The sequence below is a fragment of the Dermacentor albipictus genome, chromosome 3 (assembly GCF_038994185.2).
Source record: "Dermacentor albipictus isolate Rhodes 1998 colony chromosome 3, USDA_Dalb.pri_finalv2, whole genome shotgun sequence".
In the NCBI taxonomy this organism is placed as follows: Eukaryota; Metazoa; Arthropoda; class Arachnida; order Ixodida; family Ixodidae; genus Dermacentor; species Dermacentor albipictus.
In genome coordinates, this window is record NC_091823.1 from 139,782,854 (window position 1) to 139,804,145 (window position 21,292).

General features: G+C 47.2%; 1 protein-coding gene across 2 annotated transcripts in view; it reads right to left on the reverse strand.

Moving 5' to 3' along the window:
* LOC135917713 (uncharacterized) overlaps window positions 1-21,292 on the reverse strand; it is a 108,802-nt gene that overhangs the window by 81,396 nt on the left and 6,114 nt on the right. For both annotated transcript variants that reach the window (XM_065451280.2, XM_070534736.1), the window contains 2 exons: window positions 10,944-10,979; window positions 2,966-3,001 (listed from right to left, as the gene is read on the reverse strand). In XM_065451280.2, the coding sequence (XP_065307352.1) occupies window positions 2,966-3,001; window positions 10,944-10,979 (72 nt within the window). The remainder of the gene's footprint in view (window positions 1-2,965; window positions 3,002-10,943; window positions 10,980-21,292) is intronic.

Consider the following 21,292-nt stretch of genomic DNA (forward strand, 5'->3'; position numbering starts at 1 on the left):
AGTCCTCTGAACCCAGTTCTTAGATGGCGCTCTGCGGCGTGAGCACCTGACACCCCGCACCTCCACCAGATGCCACGCGGTAGTTACGTATAAAGAACACAGTAGCAATACTGTAAAACACAAAACTAACTTTTATTGTGTGAACCTGTACCCACAAAAACAGCCTACACTTAAAGAACGACGACAGCGGCGAACACAGTCAGCGATTGTCAAAATCTGATCAGCGGTTCAAGCACGTCGGTTTTATACACCAGTCGTTAAACGTTCCAGAGTAATCGCTGGGACCCGCGTGCTTTTCACAAAGTTCTACATCATTTGCGTCACGCACACATGCAAACAGATTACACAACGTTCGGTCACAGACAGCGGATGGAACCATCGAAAACATTCGAGAAACTTCCTATACATGCAGGCGCGTCCTGCGCTGTGCGATACTATTTGCTAGGCGGTGAAACCTGGTCACCCGATAAAGATAAACATGTACATGTGTTAATAACTGAGTAGCTCAAGCAGGCTTGGTGACGATTTCTCACCAACTCCTTTCAAAGACGATGCTAATAGATCCTCATCATCACGGCGACTCCTCGCGCACTAGGATGCATGCAAAGGGTATATTTCTGCAGCAGCACTTTGCAGCAGCTTGCAAGCGCTGCGAAAACAAGCCGCTGTTGCTGCTGCTGTTGTTGTCGTTGTTGTTGATGATGATGATGATGATGATGATGATGATGAAATGATGATGATTTATTGTCATCCCCTTTAGAACAGGATAGTGTGAAATAGTCACCTAACCTGCTTCATTTAACCAGGTATGCTATATACGTTTTTCTTTGTGGCATATTTGTATAAATGTGCGTCTTCTTTTTCTTCCTCAGAACTTCTCTGTCTACCTTGTACAGCTACTTATACAACAGTTGCATGGCGTGCCACCTTGTGCAGTAATGTACAATTACAATACCAAGTGTGCACGTATCCACGCTACGCGGCGCACATCTCGCATCCCGTGACTCTCCTCCAATAGGACACATGTATAGGGCATGTTTCCGCAGCAGCTGCCGAGCACGCGTGGCGCAGTGTTAAAGAAACTGACTTCCGCGCAGAGTGCCCCGTTTCTACCTCAGTTCAAACAGCGTATTTATTCCTGGCTACGGTGGCGACGTAACGCTACGAAGGTGGCGGAGAACAACGTCAAGACAAACGGCCATTGGACTGAGTCCCTAACAGGTTACACGGTATAAAATCGCCTTACTTTCGCCTGAACGGCGAAGCATCGATGGCGATAGCAAATTTGTGGACAGGTGCACGAAGTTTGGATACTACTTTTATCGGTCGTGCAAACTTGTAAGCATAGCTATACAGTAAAAGCTCGTTAATTCGAACCGCAAGGGAAAGCCGCTTCAGTTCGAATTAACGAAAGTTCGAACTAACGAAAGTGAAGGAGAGCAACAGTACACTGCGATTTGGAAGCAGTAGGGAATGTCAGAAATTTGGCGTGTCAGAAAGTGATGGCGTGTGCCGCGGGCACACGCCATCTTCAAGCCGAAGCTCTTGGTCCGACTGTGCCACACCACCGATGTCCACAGAAACAAACGTTAGCCGAGGCTTAACACCATCACAATGAATCGCGACGGCCGATACCTCCTAAGCTGAAAACAGAGGTAAACAACCGATGAAGACTGCCGAGACAAAGACGCCGAACATGTGAACGTGGCGAAGGCCCTGATTCGTTTGTACTTGATTGCAAGCGCAGCTGCGACGTACTTGATTCGCTGTGTTTTGGCGCTTGCCGTGCCATCTCCGCACAACATTAGCAGCTGTACAAGATTTGCAAAGCGTCCGAGATTCGCAACGCGCAAGAAGTCTCGGAGGTGACGTAGAACGGAGAGGCGGCAGCCGCCGCTGCCTTCTGGCTGACCCCGCGTCGGTTAGATTTTTTTCCGACTTTGCCTTCTCTCGCCCTTCTCTCCGTTTAGGAGGCAATACAGCCTTGTGTGTAGACAGTAGGCGCGTTTCTCTGACCCTGTGCCAGGCGAGCGTAGTTCGAATTATCCATGAGGGAACCTTCTCGTGTTCGAATTAACGGACTTTATTATACATAGACTTCTGTGGAGCTTGGCCGGACCAAATCGTACAGTTCGAATTATCCATAAATTCGAATTATTGAAGTTCGAATTAACGAGCTTTCACTGTACTAAATTCACAAGCATGCTGTCACGCACGCATCACATCAACACATCTGACTCGACGACAGCGGAAACTCGCTGTAAGAATGTTGGATTAAGGAAGCGTGGCAGCTGCAGCGAGCGAATTCACCTTCTTGCTGAGTCTCGCATCAACACGAGCTAGGCCGCGAAAACACAGCGCACGGGCGGACTCTGTCCCCGTAGCATATGGCTTACAGACGTAAGCATCCCAGGGAACAGCCCTTGTAGGGCATGCGACGGATGCATACCGGGGCTAGAGGTAACCATCTTCGCTGCAAAAAATAACGTTCTAGACTTTTACGCTTCTATTGCGAGAACCGGCCACTTGTTGGTGTCAGCATTGTGTTGAGACGGTTATGACATTTACACAGTGAGAGTCTTAAGACACCGCACATGCACTTGTCGGTACGTACTTATTTCTTTGTTTACGTGTGAAGATCTGCATTGCGCACCGCAAGCAGTTTCATCACCGTGTTCCATGGTATCGCTTTCAGAATTAAGTATGGCGAACTAAGAAAATCGAGCTCTTGCATACCGAGTTACTCTAGAGCCATTTACCACTATCAAATATCTTCTCAAACTAGTGATTAAATAATATGGTACATTGTAGCTACGTTCTTGTAGCTTCGAGTTTGGTACCATTTAAATGATACGTGAAGCATGCGATCAAGCCTATTAAACTACACTCTTGATCTAAATTATCTTTTAATTGCTGTTAGTGAACTTAACTCGACTCCGAGAGGTCGCGCTGTATAGGCGCTTACCTGGGGCAGCGGCTGGCGGATTCGGGGGCACTTCACCTGAAACATTAGATCACCGTTATGAAATCGGTATGATGCAATCTTTGTTCCTTCTCAATTTTCTCAAGAAGGATATCGAAAAAACCCCGACGCACGTTGCAGCTACCTTTACAACTGCTGCATGGCGGGCCACCTTGTGCAATAATATACAACTACAATACCCAGTGTGCACGTATCCACGCTACTCGGCGCGCATCTCGCATCCCGTGACTCTCCTCCAATAGCATGCATCTAAAGGGTGTGTTTCCGCAGCAGCTACCCCGCGCTCGTGTGGCGCAGTGTTAAATAAGCTGACTTCCGCACAGAGTGCCCCGGTTGCGTATTTGGAATATCCAGAATGTACAACGCATGGCAACCGCAGCACCACGCTATTGGCTTACGAGCCTGCGGGACGCCGTGATGTCACTCCTAGCAACGGCGCCAAGCGATAACTCTCGTTCCCGGTGCTCTCCGTACAAAAGTCCCTCACGTGACCTGATCATAGGCGCCTAGGGACAGGATTGTTTATGGTTTTTGAGAAGGCATGGTGGTGGCGCCGTGCGATACCCTGGCGTGTTCGTTCTCGGCATGTTCGTTCTCCGGCTCGCGCGGACCGTGCGTTGTTCGACGTTGCTTATGTGATCGTGCTTGCGTTGCTTGTGTGTTGGTGGTAGGTTCTGTGTTACTTGGCGGAAAGCCGCGAGTAGTGGTGGTGCGGCAGTGCGACTTTCGCCTCGGTGAGCTCTGGCAGTACAGAATCTGCGTTGTGTGACCCGTGCTTCTAGCGCCTCGGCAGCGAAGTTCTACGAACCGCGATATGGCGTCGCCGTGTCCGACTTTGCTTAACGGACATCGAGGGATGTGCTGCTCGCTACAAGTCATGTAAATGCGACTGCGTCGATCGCCCATGCACTGTTCAGCGCTGAATGTGTGTTAGGTGTGCTGTGCTTGAAACGAGTGGTGCAGCCATGCAGCGGGGGGTGGTGGAGGAGCAGAGTGGCTTGGGGGTCTCCATTTGCACGTTCACAGATATGTGCTCTCGTTTTGGTCTCATTAGCGGCTGTCGCGGTATTGTGGTGTGCTCCTTGCCTAGTATGAAGTTTACGATACTAACACACAGCATGTTCACGTTTTTCCGTGCTATATGTCATTTGCATGACGACCGAGTTGAAAACAAGGCATATGTCTGTGTTGTTTGCATTTGTGTGTTGTAAATTACTTCCTATTGAGCAAGTTCTGGCAGTCTTATTACGCAAGGAGTACGAACGTAAACATATAAACATATTTCTGTGTGTCTGAAATTTTGAATTTCCCATAATAGCCTGTACGACTGATAAGCGGGCTACACAGCCTGTGTGAATCAGCTACCTTTTGTTGCGACCCTCTTACATGTGGTAGACTGATGCATGGTGCGCGTTTATTTCTGTACTGTTGCAAAAACCATTTGTTTATTCACCCAATACAAATGTACTGCTTCTTCGCCGCAGTACATTTTAGTTACGCGGTGAAGGATACTAAAAGTGGGAGGGGCCCGCCATCACCCAGCATAGTATGTCCACTCAGGCGACCTGAGTGGACATAGTGGCGACCTGAGGGACCTGAGTGGCGCGAGTGTATAATTAAAGAACTCTTTTTATGTCCAGTGACAATGGCCCCTTTCCACTTTTAGTATGCTTCACCGCAGTACTTAGGCGTATTGCGAAAAAGGTAATCTTAAAAAGCTCAATTATGCGACGTTTCTTTTGTAGCTTGCTACACCGCAATACAGGGGTGTAGCATCGTGCAGTAAAGCATAATAAGAGTGGAAAGGACACATAGGTTTACTCATTATTTTCAATAGTGACATAATTTGCAAGTGCATCTGTGCTCTTGGTAAGCTTTATTGACAATTCTTTGTACATTACAAATTCATATTGCCGGGAAGCTTACTAAGGCACATTCGCCATATTGTAATGCATTATTCACCTTCAATGCAGGAGCACAATGCGGATTCATGCCTATGCTTCTGGCTGGACTGCACGTGCTCTTTGAGAACTGATTCGTTGTTCATAAGTGCACTGGTACTTACTCTAAACTGGAGGGCTGAAGTTGATAGGGAAGCGCAATTTTTATTAAGGGGACAAGATGTTGCCAAGGTGGTTGTAGCACAGTTTTTTTTTCTTCCAGGTACCTTTTCTACTAGAAGCTTCCATTGCAGTGTTTCGAGCCTCTTTGAGCCAGCACATAGTCTATATAAAATTCGGACGCCGATTGGGAACATCACCTATGCTCTCTGCAGTAAGCTGCACACAGGATAAGTTCATGCCTATCTATATAAAAAAATGTAGCATGACCAGACAAAATGAAATGGGGTGGGCTCCAGCAATACTAAGTGTTAAATGATGCCTTATCCTTTCCGTTCAGTTTTCTGTTTTGTGCTTTTTATTATGGATCCTCCACAGAAACCATTAGAGTGCCGAACGTGAGCTTGTTGGTCTCAGATCTCATGGTTGTTAATAACAAAACAGTGTGATAAACAACCAAGGGCTTGGAGGCATCCTGTCACCTTGCTTATCTCATGGTGTTGCTTCATGAGCACCGTAGGCCTCCAGACCAACTAGGAAAGGAAATTTGTTGCAATCACTTCAGACCTGTATTGCAACCAAACGAACAGTGCTCTCAATGACAACATTTGGACAGTAGAATGCTTGCAGCAGCAAAGTCTAAGAAGGAAGCATTCAGGATGTGCAAGTGAGCCTTTTGAAGCTGGCATCCATGCTGAAGGGGCTTTGCCTGCTGCCCTCTTTATGGATACACAAAGATGATTTCCTCTTTGAGAGGGATTGTTTCAGATGTCGTTACATGGCAACAATGCTGGGTGTATAGTAGCAGAGAAGCTTGTCTTTGCCCACTGTCAATAATATGTTCCTTTTCCAGTGCCCCTGTGGAAGTGCCTACTTTTTGGACACAAAGTGCTCTCCATGCATGCATGCATGCATTTTTAGCTTGTAAAGATGTCTATTACCCTTTGCCTCAAGCTGGTCCTTGATGATGTCACCCAAGAAGGCATTGCGGAGTATGGCGACGCGGACATACAAACCAGTGTTGATGCCAGTGAAACCAGATTAATGGAGCTGCCGTTTATTTCTGTCTACTCCATCTTCATCCAGTTACAATGAGCAGTTCTTTGTCCAAACAGAAGGCATATGTAGTTGGTCATGCATAGCCTACGCACTAAGACTTGTTGGCGTGCCTGAAAACCTTAGCAGTGTCTATATGCAAAAACATTCTGATGTGTTGCTGACTTCCTTCTCTTTATCACACTTTGCCTGATGAAGCCAGCAACTTGGTCACCCGCCGTGGTTTTTCAGTGGCATGGTATTGAGCTGCTGAGCACGAGGTCGCGGAATCGAATCCCAGCCACGGTGGCCGCATTTCGATAGGGGCGAAATGCGACAATACCCATATACTTAGATTTGTGTGCACGTTAAAGAACCCCAGGTGGTCGAAATTCCCGGAGTCCTCCACTACGGCGTGCCTCATATTCAGAAAGTGGTTTTGGCATGTAAAACCCCATAATTCAGCAACTTGGTCAATTAGATGTTCAACAGGCTTCCCATTAGTTTTCCCAGCGTCTCCTTTACCAGGGTGCTGCTAATAGATATCTGTTTTCATGACCTTGCACTGCACTTAAACCATGGCCACACCTGCTGAACCTATAGTATGCGATCAGAAAAGTGCTGTACATCATGTTGCTCCAAACTCATGACATGCGCTACAAGGCCTTGAGGAACACCCTCATTAATTTCCGCCCTCATGATACTGTATGAAGCTTGACATGACAAGTGCGACAATTAACATCTGCTGGTTTTTCAGTGCTATTCCTGTCCAGCTTGCTGAAAGCTGTCCCGAGTGTTTCAAAAGCAGGACTGCTGCCGGACAAGAAGTGCATAAAGCAAGGGCAGCTATAACCATATATGTCACGCAAAATGAAGAAGGCCACTGAGTGTACAGGCGATTTAATTCTTATCCAACAAGCTTGGTTCTCCTTTTGCAAGCGAGTAAACCCAACTTACCCCAAAGACATGGCCTGTGATAAACTATGTGCCAGATGCTGTGTCCCCTGAAAAGCCGAAGATGTGTACAACATCCTGACACCCGCAGTGGCTTCTACACTGGGCAAACAGGCTACTATAAGAATGACCGCCTCTACTAATATGCTAATAACATGAAAACGTGCAGAAATTTGGCTATTCATTGGGCCCAACTGCAGGTGCAAGCCACTCTTCCACCAGATGTGTGTTGTTCACAGGAATTGGAGCTATACAAATGCAGACAAAAATAGTGATGTTTGAAAGTAGTTGAGTTGAACTATATTCTGCACAAACAGTGCTACTTGCAGCGCTGGTACCTTTTAGCTACATTTCATGGCTGTCCCACCATGCAAAGGCACTATTCTTGAATTATTAACTTCTATATATATTTATGGTAGCCATACATTGCAAGTACATATCTACATTGTGTGCAATATGGTTAAATGATGTCAACTATGATAGCCATTCCTAATCTGAGATGCAACAACAGAACTAATATAGGCAACAAATTGTAATTCAAGAAGACAACCCGTGCACAGGATGAGTGACAGACTTCCTTTTATTGACGAAAAGTCACATGTGTCACACGTCACCAGCAGTGGGTAGCAAACTTGCAAGCTTGGGTGACAGAGGAAAAACTTAGCAAAATGCTACACTCATACTCAAATGTAAAATGGCCTATGACACAATAAACAACATTATATTGTACTGAATGAAAGGGCAAGACTCCATCCAAGAACACATTATGGCACCACATAATTGACATGGTGTAAAAGATGTTAACACGCCCTCCCCATAAAAAAAGAAACACTGAAAACATGCCTTAAAAGGCAATGTGCAGTGTCTGAAAGCAAGGAAAAACAACCGAAAAAAGGTTTCGCTAAGTCTTTCAATGATTAAAATTGTCAAACTGTCTTGTCACTTCTTAATGTATCTGCATTGTGTACTAGGGTGTTCTGATAAGGCAGTTTCAGGAAGTGTATTGGAAACCAGTGTTCCCAGTCTGTGTCCAATATTTCGAATTTAAGAGGGTCAGGGTGCCTTTCAAAGATGTAAATTTTAGTTTATAAAACAGAGAAAGGCAAGCAAAATTCCTGTGCTTTAGAAATTCACTTAAAGCAGTGCTAGTAAATTAATGTATTAGCTTGCACTTATAACAGCTTTCCACCTCCAACATTGTTTATCCCAGTTGTAGAAAGATGGGAATTTCTTTTTGAACAGAACTTTTTAAACTATATTTAACAGGCGAACCAAATACATCATAAAAGTGGCATTTTGCATCTGCAACAACTTCAATGTACTTTAAATGCAGCATATTGGGACATGCAGGAAGCCCTAAAAATGCAATAACGGCCCGAGAGAGTTCTCTGCAATTAGGTGAAGAAATCGGCACATACCTGCAACATTTATTGATATCTAGAGTGAACGTTAACATCCAATACAATATAGGCTCTTTCGAGACTGTTTATAACGTTTTGTGCCAGCGCACATACGTTAAAACACTATTCAGTGCTTCCACGCCGTGTCGATGTATGCCGAATTGCATTAACAGGACGTGAGCAGCACAGTAATAGCAAGGGCGTTTTTTTTTTCACTTGAGGGCATCGCGCTGCGTATCATTAGTAGTAGTAGTGGAATACGACTCCATCTCACAGGTTACGATCTTGTCAGCATGGGTTTCGCCCAGCGATCCTCGCAGCGTAAACTGTCGCACCGGCGTAGATCCCGATTCCTATCAATCGGTCGTCAGCATGGGTGTCGCCCAGCCATCCTCGCAGCGTAAATTGTCGCACCGGCGTAGATTCCGATTCCTATCAATCCGGCAGGGCGGAGAGGGCGCTTCGATGGATGGGACGGAAAGTCGCGTCACCCTCGGCTCGCGACCGCGCCATACCGCGCCAGCACACAGTTACGCCAGTTTCACGTAGCCGCGTCTGCGTGCCAGAAGGACTCTGGTGCCAGCCACGACAAAACGTTGGCCACGGCGTTGGCCACGACCCACAACAAGCTACGCGAAACCGCTGGTGATGAGAGTACGTTGTTAGGCATGACGCCACGGCGCGTCCCCGCAGGCGGCAGCCTATAGCGTGGCGCTGCGGTTGCCATGCGTTGTCCCTTCTGGATTTTCCAAATACGCGCCCCGGTTATACATCAGTTGAAATGGCGTATTTATTCCTGCCTATGGCGGCGACGTGTACCTGCGACGGCGGCGGACAATAACGTCAACTGAAACGACCATTGTACTGAGTCCATAACAGGTTACACGGTAAGAAATCGCCTTACTTTCCCCGAAAAGCGAAGCCTCGATGGCGATAGCAAATTTGTGGACAGGTGCACGAAGTTTGGATACTAGTTCTATTGGTCGTACATACTTTTAAACATAGGTATATTAAATTAACAAGCATGGTGTCACGCACGCACAAGCAGACATCAACACATATGACTCGAAAACCGCGGAAGCTCGCTGTCAGAACGCTGGCTTAAGAGGAAGCTTTAGCTCAGGCCCAACTCCGACGCGGCCTATTCAAATACATGTAAAAACGCAAAAACGTTTTTCTGAGATGACTCCTGGACCGATTTTGATGAAATTTGTTGCATTTGAGAGAGCAAGATGAATTCTAGTGACTGTTGGAAGCAGAATTTGATTTAGGGCTTGACCTTTGTTACAAAGATTTTCAAAAATTCAGAAGTTTGAAAAAAATAGAAGCATGAAGTTTACAAACTAATAGCTCTGCATCAAGAACAGATATCGTGGTTCTGTAAACGGAATCCGTTAGATCATTCAAAGCGGACAAATATTATATGTCATTTTACATCTTACGTGAATTTGTTACATTGTTTAAGGGGGTTCTGCAAAAGTTGTAATTACATATTAATACATTTCTTGAGGTTCATGTGTAGCATATCAATTTCGTCCGCTTTAGATGTGCTGTCAGATACAATTCACAGAATTGCGATATCATTTTTTCTTGTTGAGTTACAGAGTTGTAAACTTGATAGTTTAGTTTTTTGAAAATTTGCAATTTTTGACAATTTTTTATAAACAATTAACGACCTAACTCGAAAATTCGAAACCAACAGTCACTAGATTCTAAGTTTTTCTTTTAAATGCAGCAAACCCAGTCAAATTTGGTGCAGTGGTTGCCGAGAAAAACGAAGTCTCCTTTTACATGTATTTAGATAGGAGCACCCGAGCTAAAGCTTCCTCTTAAAGAAGCGCGGCAGCAGCAGCGAGCGAATTGACCTTCGTGCTGCATCTCGCATCAACGCGAGCTAGGCCGCGAAAGCGCAGCGCACGGGTGGACTCCGTCCCCGTCGCAGATGGCTTACAGAAGCAAGCCTCCCAGGGAATAGCCCTGGTGCCGCATGCGAGGTATGCATACGGGGGCTAGAGGTAACCGGCTTCGCTGTAAAAAATGACGTTCTCGACGTTTATGCTTTTATTGTGAGAATGAGCCGCTTGTTCGTGTCAACAATGTGTTGAGATGGTTAGGACATTTACACAGTGAGAGTTTTGGTTAAGACCCTGCACAAATACTTGTCGGTACATTCTAATTTATTTTCTTACGCGTGAAAATCTGCAACGCAAGCAGTGTCATCACCATGTTCCATGGTGTAGCTTTCATAATTGCGTATGGCGAACTAAGTAACACGAGCTCTAACGTACCGAGGTACTCTAGAGGCATTTACCATTACCAATTATCTTCTCAAACTAGTCAGTAAATAATATGTTACATTGTAGCTACATTCGTGTAGCTACGGGCTTGGCACCATTTAAAAGATATATGAAGCATGCCGTCAAGTCTATTCAACTACACTAATAATCTAAATTTTCTTTTAATTGCTGTTAGTGAACATGATTCGGAGAGGTCGCAGTGTAAAGCGCTTACCTGGGGCAGCGGCTTGTGCAGGTGGGGGAACTTCATCTGAAACATTAGGTCACCATTATGACATCGGTATGATGCAATCTTTGTTCCATCTCAATTTTCTCAACAAGCATATCGAAAGAATGCCGACGCAAGTAAGGCCGTTGCCCTAGCTAATGAGATGAGTAACTTTAGGCGAATTAGACACACATCATCAGAGGAACAAAACAACTTATGGTAGGACCGGGCATCCTGTGCTGCAGTAGGTATTTGCTTCCTCAGATGACGTGCATCTAATTCTCCGTAGGCGCCATGTGCCAACTAGCCGAAAGACAAGTCACACTAAAGATTATCTATTTCGCATCTCATGCTGACTATATATATATATATATATATATATATATATATATATATATATATATATATATATATATATATATATATATATATATATATATATATACATACATATATATACATGGCTACTTTGCATACACCGTCGGTGTGATAGAAGAGCCAAGCTGGTTTGTACTCTGAGGGGCTCCTATAGCTAATTATTCCGCTGTCATTGTTCGTTCTCACATTTGCAAACAAATACTATTGAATTTAACAGCATTGATGGAAACTGCAGGTATACTAGAGTGCAACGTCGAAGAACTACAACGGATGTGCAACCTCTGCAGCTTCGGCGAAGCCGCGGACTCAATGGGCTTCCACCTACTGCCATGGACACTGATAGTGACCACATGCGGCCGGTTTCCGATGCTCCAGCGTAACATTACACAGGGCCGCGAACCTCTGATGAAAAATCGGGAAAGGATCTAGAGGTATGGCTGAAACACTACCGCTGGGTGAGCCTATGTAGTCACCGAAATCGCACGAGCCAGCGGGCTGACGTCGCATTGTTCTTCGACGGAATGGCGTTGATGTGGTACAAGAACGTCGAGCATAATTTGGCAACTTGGCAGTATTTCGTCGATAAAAACAAATGCCCCGGCGATTCAGCCATAAAAGATAAGCACGCGGAGCCGACGCTGGCGCAACGAGCTAAAGTACCAAGTAAGCTGAGCACAATGTACATCAATTAGATACTGCGGCTGTGCAAATCAGTGGACTCACATATGACAGAAGAATATAAGGTCAGGCGCCCTCTCAAAGGAATTGCTGAGGACGTTTTTAAAATTACTTCATAGGAGAGGACAACTTAGAGCCTACAACTGGCATCGCCAAACAAAGTCGCATTGTAGAGGCTCTGAAATTTTGCTGTTATCACCATTGGCTGTTATTGGCTGTTAGCAATTTGGCTGTTATTATATCACCATTGAACATTGGCTGTTTTGCTGTTATCAGCATTGGCTTGGCGATTATACGTCAACTATAGGACAAACCATACGCGATTCACTTGATCGACGGGAGCCTGCTCCCGTGCAATTTGCGTTTGTTGGTGCCAATGTTTGCCGAAGTACCGTTTGCGTCCATTAACCCTACGGAGTTTGACACCCCAAGAGCTCCGAAACAGCCCGCTTTTCCGAACTATCATCATGAGCCATGAAATACGTAGCAGGATGAGATGGCTCACGTTCGCCCCAGTATGCCAGGGCCCACCGAATATCATCGGCTAACTGGAAGGTTTCGTTTGTGCAACGTCCATGCTACCATCGAGCGCTTCATGGACGCAATCCTCCATGGCCTAAAAGGAGAAAATTTTCTTGGGTATCTTGACGATATTGTCGCGTATACCTTGCTGGAGTATACAAGCTGAATGAAGATACAGGCGGTAGCATTTTACGAAAACGTAAGCGGCGACGCGCGATGCCAAGACGAACCTCGTTCTCCTCTTATTCAGTCCCTTGCTGCGCCACACCATGGGGCATTACCCCCTCTTCAAAAAAAATGAAGAAGGAAAACATACATAGGCTTGACCTGATAGCGCCGAGATGGTTTAGGGCGAACACATAGGCTATGGTCACAATCATTGTGGTGTGCGATATAGTCACAAGGCACTGATGGAGGAGCAACAACAAAAACTAACCGAACCGACTGAAGACGTGGAATATTAGGGGCCATAGTACGGTTTCAACCACACAACGTGCACAATCTCTGATTGCGGTTGTCGACGTCGGGAAGCTGGCTTCCGTCAGGAAGGACTTCGTAATTGACGTCACTAATTCGTTGCAACCCTCTGTAAGGTCCGAAGTAGCGACCCAAAAGCATCTCGGATAGTCCTCGGCGGACGGGAGTCCAGACCAAAACGTGATCACCAGGTTGGAACTCGACATGTCGATGGCGGAGATTGCAATGGTGCGCATCGATGCTCTGTTGTTGCTTTGTGTGCACTCGGCAAGCTGACGGGCTTCTTCCGGCCGTTGCACAAAAAGTTCGGCATCTTGGGCGAGGTCGAGATGATCGATTTTGTCGCACGGCAGCATTCCTTGTAACATAGTCAGCACTGCGCGGCCGTAAACGAGGTAAAACAGCGTGAAGCGTGTTTTTGTTGCATAGCAGTATTAGAGGCAAAGGTTACGTAAGGGAGTATCTCGTCCCACGTCTTGTGCTGTACGTCTACGTGCATAGACAGCATGTCAGTCATCGTTTTGTTCAGTAGTTCGGTCAAGCCGTTTGTCTGCGGATGATAGGCAGCTGTCCTTCCATGGGTCGTGCAGCTGAGCTTAAAATCGTCTTCAATGAGCTGTCCTGTAAAGGCATTGCCTCGGTCTGTGATGACGTGTGATGGGGCGGCATGCCGTAGGGCGATGCTCTATATGAAAAACTGGGCAACCTCGGAAGCTGTGCCTCGAGGCAGCGCCTTTGTCTCGGCATACCGCGTTAAATAGTCCGTGGCGACGATTATCCACCTGTTGCCAGAAGATGACAGTTGAAACGACTCCGGAAGATCCATGCCGACCTGGTCATAGGTTTGCCATGTGAGTCAATCGGATTCAGCTATCCCGCAGGCTTCACAGCTGGCGACTTTCGGCGCTGGCATTCACGGCAGGCTTGGACGTACCGCTTAATACACTCGGCAAGTTCCGGCCAGTAGTAGGGTTACCGCACTCTATCAAGCATTCGCGTAAAACCCAAATGCCCAAACGGAGGCTCGTCATGACAGGCGAACAAAACTTCGGCACGGAGGTCTGCTGGAACGACCAAAACGTAGGTCTTGTTGGTGGCAGCGGAGTTCTTCTTGTATAAGACGCCATGTCGTAAACAAAAAGACGGCAATTCTCGAGCGATATGCCGCGGTACTGCTGGGTTTCGTCCTTCCAGATGTTCGAATATAGGCCGTAGTGCGTCGTCTGCGCGCTGCCGTGTGGACAAATCAGTAACGCTTACGGCCCCAAGGAAAGGGCCGTCGTCCTCAATGCCTTGGTCGGTAATATCGATAGGGGTGCGCGAGAGCCCACCAGCGCCTTCGGGTATGTGGCCCGACTTGTACACGATGGTCAGGTCATACTCCTGCAAACGTAGACTCCACCGTGCCAGCCGTCCCGATGGGTCCCCGAGATTTGCAAGCCAGCATAACGAGTCATGATCAGTTACAACTTTGAATGGGCGGCCTAAAGGTAAGGTGGAAATTTGGACAGCGCCCATGCGATGGCAAGACACTCTTTCTCCGTGGTAGTGTAGTTGGTCTCTTCACGCGATAGTGTGCGACTTGCGTCGGCGATCACTCTTTCAATAGCTTCCTGCCGTTGTACAAGCACCGCACCAAGACCAACGTTACTGGCGTCTGTATGAAGTTCTGCGGCCGCCTACTCGTTAAAGTGGGCCAAAACTGGTTCTGACAGCAGACGGTGTCGAAGCTCGCTGAAAGCAATCCCTTGCTCTGAGGACCAGACGAACATCGCCTGGTCCTCATACATCGTCCCTCGTGAGGGGAGTCAGCGGCTCCACCATCTTCGAAAAATTTTCGATGAAACGCCGGTAGTATGCGCAAAGGCCAAGGAAGCGTCGGACACCTTTCTTGTCGGTCGGTGTTGGAAACGAGGCTAAATCGGCAGTTTTTGCGGGATCGGGGCTGACGCCTTCCGCGCTGACCACGTGTCCGAGAAACAGCTCCTTGTAGCCGAAATGACTCTTCTGAGGCTAACGGGTGAGGTTAGTTGATCGGATGGCTTCGAGAACTTGCCGCGGTCGTTTCAGGTGGTCGCCAAATGTCGCCGAAAAAACAACCACGTCGTCGAGATGGACGAGGCAGCTTTGCCACTTCGGACCAGCGAGAACGGTGTCCATCATTCGCTGGAAAGTTGCTGGTGCCAAACAGAGAGCGAAACAAAGTACTCTGAATTCGTAAAGGCCATCTGGAGGGATGAAAGCAGTTTTTCCCGGTCTCGTTCATCGACCTCAATTTGCCAGTAACCGCTCTTTAGATCGAGAGACGAAAAATACTTAGCTCACCGCAACCTGTCTAAAGAGTCATCTATACGTGGTAGTGGGTACACGTCCTTCTTGGTAACATCGTTGAGGCGTCGATAATCAACACAGAAACGAAGCGTTCCGCCTTTTTTCTTGACTAGAACGACCGGAGAGGACCACGGACTGTGCTAAGGCTGAATAACACCATCATCTAGCATCTCCTTGATTTGGGCTTGAATTTCCTCACGTTCTTTCGGCGAGAGACGATAAGGCTTTATTTGATGGGGCGTGCATCGGCAAATATCGTTATTTACTGCTTCGGGATTGGCGTTTGGCCCACCTTTGTAGCCCAAGCGAAGCACGCGCGGAGTTCGTTCAGGAGTTCCTGCAGTGCGCTCTTTTGGTCTTCCGTAAGCTCGGAGTTTACATGGATGTCTCTGAGCGAACCGTCGTCTGTGTCCACTTCAGAAACAAAGCACTCGACGATGTCTGTTGATGGTTCGGCGTAGGCGATTGCAGTGCCATGAAAAATGTGCCGATGCTCAAAGGTAAAGTTGGTAACGAGGACCGTTGTCTGGCTATCCCGAAGTTCCACAAGGCTTCGCGCTGCACAAATGCCTTGTGCCAGCAACATACAAATGCTGCCTTCTACAACGGCTTCACCGTCTTGTAGCTCGTCGAACTTGACCGGAACCATAACACTCGCACGCGGTGGTATCGTGATGCTCTCGTCCGAAACACGAAGTGTGGATCTGTGTCCAATGGCGTCAGTCTGTGTTGCTCTTTGATGCAGAAAGTGATGCAGCGCTCCCGAAGGTGAATAATGGCACCATATTCCCGGAGAAAGAACATCCCAAGAAATAAATCGCGAGAACACTCGCGTAGAACCAGACAAGTGGTGAGAAAAGCAGCACCATGAATTTCTACTCTGACCATGCATACGCCAAGCGCTGTGACGACGTGGCCACCTGCCATACGAACTGGTGCCCCGTTCCCAGGGCAACGTAACTTTTATCAGAACGCACGCCAGTTTTCCAGTAAGAATAGAGTAATCGGCGCCGGTATCTACAAGTGCACTCATTTTTCTGCCATCGATCAATACAGGCATGTCCAGTGAAATCTTGTTCGCGGAAACTGGTTCTGGCGTCATCGTGCTTTCGTTGTTCTGCGGTCGGCACGATACGAGGTCTTGAGTGCGTTGAGTATCAGCGGCTCCGCCTCGGAAGGTCGCTGACCTCAGTTTTCCCGGCGTGGACTTGGTGATCGCCCTTGCGTTGTCTTCGAGGTTGTAACGCGAGCAGGGAAATATCTCTGCGGTGAGTATGAGCGTGACTGCCGCTGCGATAGGTCAAGCCTGCGCTGCTGTTCGAGGAATTCTGCTATGTCGGGTGGCCTTTGGCCGAACCTAGGTCGAGGTAAATCGATAGAAAAACCACGCAGTCCGAGTCGTCGGTAGGCGCACTCCCGATACACATAACCAGCTTCACTGCAGTGGTAGCACAGCGGTCGTCGATCGGGTGCTCGCCAAACCTGATATTTCCTCCCGGGTGTTCGGTGATCGTCGAAGTACGGTAGCGGAGTTGTCGGAGCGGCTTGCGCCGATTGCAACGCGACTGGCGGCGCCACATAAGTAGGTGCGAAAGCTGGGACGGGGCTCAGTAATGTTCCTGCGTAAGTCTTGCGCCGGGATTCGCTTGGCAGGGGTGGTGCTTCATCGCTGGAAAGAGATGCCTGCCGTGCCTGCTATACTTCGCTGCGTACGACGCTCGCGAGGGAGCTGACTGGAGGTGGCGAAGTACCGTGGTGCTTCGGCAGCTCGTCGCGAACCACTGAACCAATCAGCTCGCAAAGCAAGGCGATGCCGCACCCGAAGCCTAACGGCGTATCCGGAGTGCAGGCGGCATTTACTTGCCGGTTGTACAAGTTCGGCTGTTTCTGAAGGGTTTTCTCCATCGCGGTGGCTTCCGTGAGGAACTCCTCAACAATCTTGGGCGAACAAGACCGCCAAAGAGCTGCTCCTTTACGCCTCTCATCAGATGACGCACCTTCTTCTCTTCCGGCATGCTCGGATCGGCACGCTGAAAGAGACGCGTCATGTCCTTCCCGTACATCGTGACGCTCTCGTTGGGCTTTTGAACGCGTGACTGAAGGGCCCTCTCCGCTTTTTTCTCGGCGATCGGGGCTGGAGTAACTCTCCAGTAGCTTTCGCTGGAACTCAGGCCAGGATAACAAGGCACTTTCGCGGTTCATAAACCATGTGCTAGCAGCATCCTGGAGGCTGAAGTCGACGTTCCTGAGTTTGGCGTTGTTGTACCACTCGTTAAACGTAGCCACGTGCATTAACACCGCCAGCCAGTCTTCAACGTCTTCAAATGTGTCGTCATGAAAAGCCGTCGGCACTTGGGGGTTCAGCAGCGTTAGGTTCATCGAGTTCTTACCGAGTTCTTACCCTCCTATGATCAATTAGCGCACCTTGCCGAGCACGTCCACATCTTGTATGATGCCAGGGTTAGCGCAGAGTATGAAGTCTGTTTCATTTCTAGTCTCGCCGTTCGGGCTCCTCCACGTCCACTTTCGGCTATCTCGCTTGCGGAAGAAGGTATTCATTATCGGCATATTATTCTGTTCTGCAAACTCTACTAATAGCTCTCCCCTGCTATTCCTAGTGCCTATGCCATATTCCCCCACTGCCTTGTCTCCAGCCTGCTTCTTGCCTACCTTGGTATTGAAGTCGCCCATCAGTATAGAATATTTTGTTTTGACTTTACCCATAGCCGATTCCACGTCTTCATAGAAGCTCTCGACTTCCTGGTCATCATGACTGGATGTAGGGGCGTAGACCTGTACAACGTTCATTTTGTACCTCTTACTGAGTTTCACAACAAGGCCTGCCACTCTATCATGATTTGAACGAAATTCAAATTCAAGCAACGTCACATTCATCTTATCAACGTGTTAGCGTCGGATCTGGGATTGCTAAAGCGCAATCTAAAAGGCCCTTCAGTTTATCTAACTGACTGTTTTTTGCACAGTGTCCATACACGCCGTTTTTGGTATCGCAGTTGAAATCACTTTTGATTTTTTAACGAAAGTTTGAAGTCGTACTAGTTACGTGCTGCGATGTACACATGTAGGGGCATACTTTATATCGCGGTTTTCACCAAGGATGGCTTCCGATGGCGTGAGGGCTGTCATTCTTAAATGATGATAGTTTATCTCGAACATTTCTAGTTTTCTGCTATACTACATTAGGTGGTTCAGCGAATACGCATTTGATGCGTTCCCTTTGCATTAGGATATTTAGGTGCTTCTTTAGTATATCTGAACCGCAGTGGACTGACGCAGAATGGGTTAGAACGAGATTTGCCTGGGGTGAAGAAGTCGGTTTCTTCGCAATGGACAGAAGCGTCCGGCAGTCACGCACGTCAGCGCGTTTTATTGCGTCGTCAGTTTGTGGTAGTGGGTAAGATTGTTTGAATAAAGCGCGCTTTAGGGCTCCGCAATTGTTTTGAAACCCGGATTGTTCAGAGCAGACTAACGTAAGACCTGACTGTAAGTAACGTCATCCTTGCAATAATTAACGTGGTTACTATCGATGTGCATATATTGATATCAGTGTGTCCGTTTTTTGTACAGGGCAGTAGTTTATCATTTAGCACTGAAACACTCACATCAAGGAAGCTAATAGTAGATGCAGAATACATGTGAGAAAATGATATGGATGGATGGGCATAGCTAAAGTCAGAACTGAAGGAAAGCAGCTCCTGTTCACTATGCGACCAAATCATAAAGAAGTCGTCAAACGCTTGTAATACAAACGTTTTAACGCTCGTGTTAGCATATTATATTTCCTAGCTCACCTATCAATATATCGCGGTAATGGGGGCAAATCTATGTACCAATTGACGTTGCACTAAGTTGGACAGTGTGTTTACCTTGAAATTCGAAGTTGTTTACTTCTCAAATAAGTGTCAGGAAAGTGACCAACGTGTTGCTGTCGATTGGTCTCTCGGGTAATGCTCCTTTGTAGAAATTGATGGCTGCCCTAATGCCATCTGGATGCGGAATGTTGGTATACAAGAATGCTACATCAAGTGTAACCAAAGGACAGCTTTGATGAATATTGAGATCGAATATATCTGACAGGAAGTCGACAGTATCCCGTGCGTAAAACGGAAATGAAGCTGGGGCATTACTAATCAGGTAATCTACGTAGCTCGGCAAAGTTTCTGTGAGAGTACCTATACCGGCATTCATGAGACAACTGGGGTTGTTAATTTTATGGATATTAGGCAAAAGGTAAAAACGACCGGCAACAGGACTTAACGGAATGAGAGAATGAATTGCATTGTCAGGCACCTTTTTTATTTTTGACGAGCTCTTGCACCGTACTTTTGACCAGAGATCTGTATTATTCAGTGGGTTCATGATCATGGCGTTAATGAAACGTCGTGCCTCATAGTTGTCTGCGGGCCTCTGCGGTATGCTCAGACTTGATCATTATGTCAACGCCACCTCCTTTGTCAGGAGTCCTAATGGCGATGTCGTTACGAGAGGACAGAGTATTTGGTGCTTTCATTTCGCTGGCGGACAAATTATGGAGAAAGTCTGCTTGTTTTTCATACAATTGCGGAACGTTTCCTTGTAATGCTTTCATATACAACTCCAAGCATCTGTGCTATCGTGTTGGGAAGGAGGGACTCAGTGCTTGCCAGAGGGTAACGCGTTTTTCTAATAGATCGAATGGGGCCGGGCATGGATGTATTCGCGTAGGCTTCGGTTATGGGCGAAATTATTCAAATCTTTCAGCAGCTGAAATTCACTGTGTCCGCCTGTAGCTGGAAAAAAATTGATACCATGAAGTAGAACGCCGCCCTCATCAATTGTTACTAAAATGTCCGAAATATTAACAATATTGTTCTGCTCTTGATCAGAATACTTCTTAACAGAACATGCCGAAGAAGAAAGGGAGTGCACTTTAACAGGCTTCGTTTGAAAAGGCGTGGAATTACATGCCCTCTCCTGGCTTCGAGAAGGGCACCCAAAGCCGTCATGGGACCGTTTCTTGGCTTTCAATATGTGAACTTCGTCACGTTTTTTAGGTTACGTGTGTGTGTGTGTGCGTGCGTGCGTGTGTGTGTGTGTGTGTGTGTGTGTGTGCGTGCGTGCGTGTGTGTGTGTGTGTGTGTGTGTGTGTGTGTGTGTGTGTGTGTGAGTGTGTGTGTGTGTGTGTGTGTGTGTGTGTGTGTGTGTGTGTGTGTGTGTGTGTGTGTGAATATATTGTTACCTTGCACTTAGACAGGACCATACGGGTAAGAGGGAGACGTAGAGGAAGTGGTAGACAGTCTGCTAAAGCTGTGACCTGTGTACCAGCCAGCTCGTTTACCACTAACTCTTTCCCATGTAAACAGTTATACATACGCTTGTACGTCGGGATTCCTCTTCATAATAACGTGTTTTAAAAGATACTAGAACCACAATCATGTTACCATATCTGAGTAGCTCAAACAGGCTTGGTGACGACTTCTCACCAACTCGTTTCAAAGACGATGCCAACAGACCATCATCATCATAGCGACTCCACGCGCACTAGGACCTGCTCAAAGGGTATACAGTAAAAGCTCGTTAATTCGAACCGCAAGGGGAAGCCGCTTCAGTTCGAATTAACGAAAGTTCGAAGTAACGAAAGTGAAGGAGAGCAACAGTACACTGCGATTTGGAAGCAGTAGGGCATGTCAGAAATTTGGCGTGTCAGAAAGTGATGGCGTGTGCCGCGGGCACACGCCATCTTGAAGTCGAAGCTCTGGGTCCGACTGTGCCACACTACCTATGTCCACCGAAAAGAACGTTAGCCGAGGCTTAACACCATCACAATGAATCGCGACGGCCGATACCTCCTAAGCTGAAAACAGACGTACACAACCGATGAAGACTGCCGAGACAAAGACGCTGAACATATGAAGGTGGCGAAGGCCCTGATTCGTTGGTTCTTGATTGCAAGCGCAGCTGCGACGTAC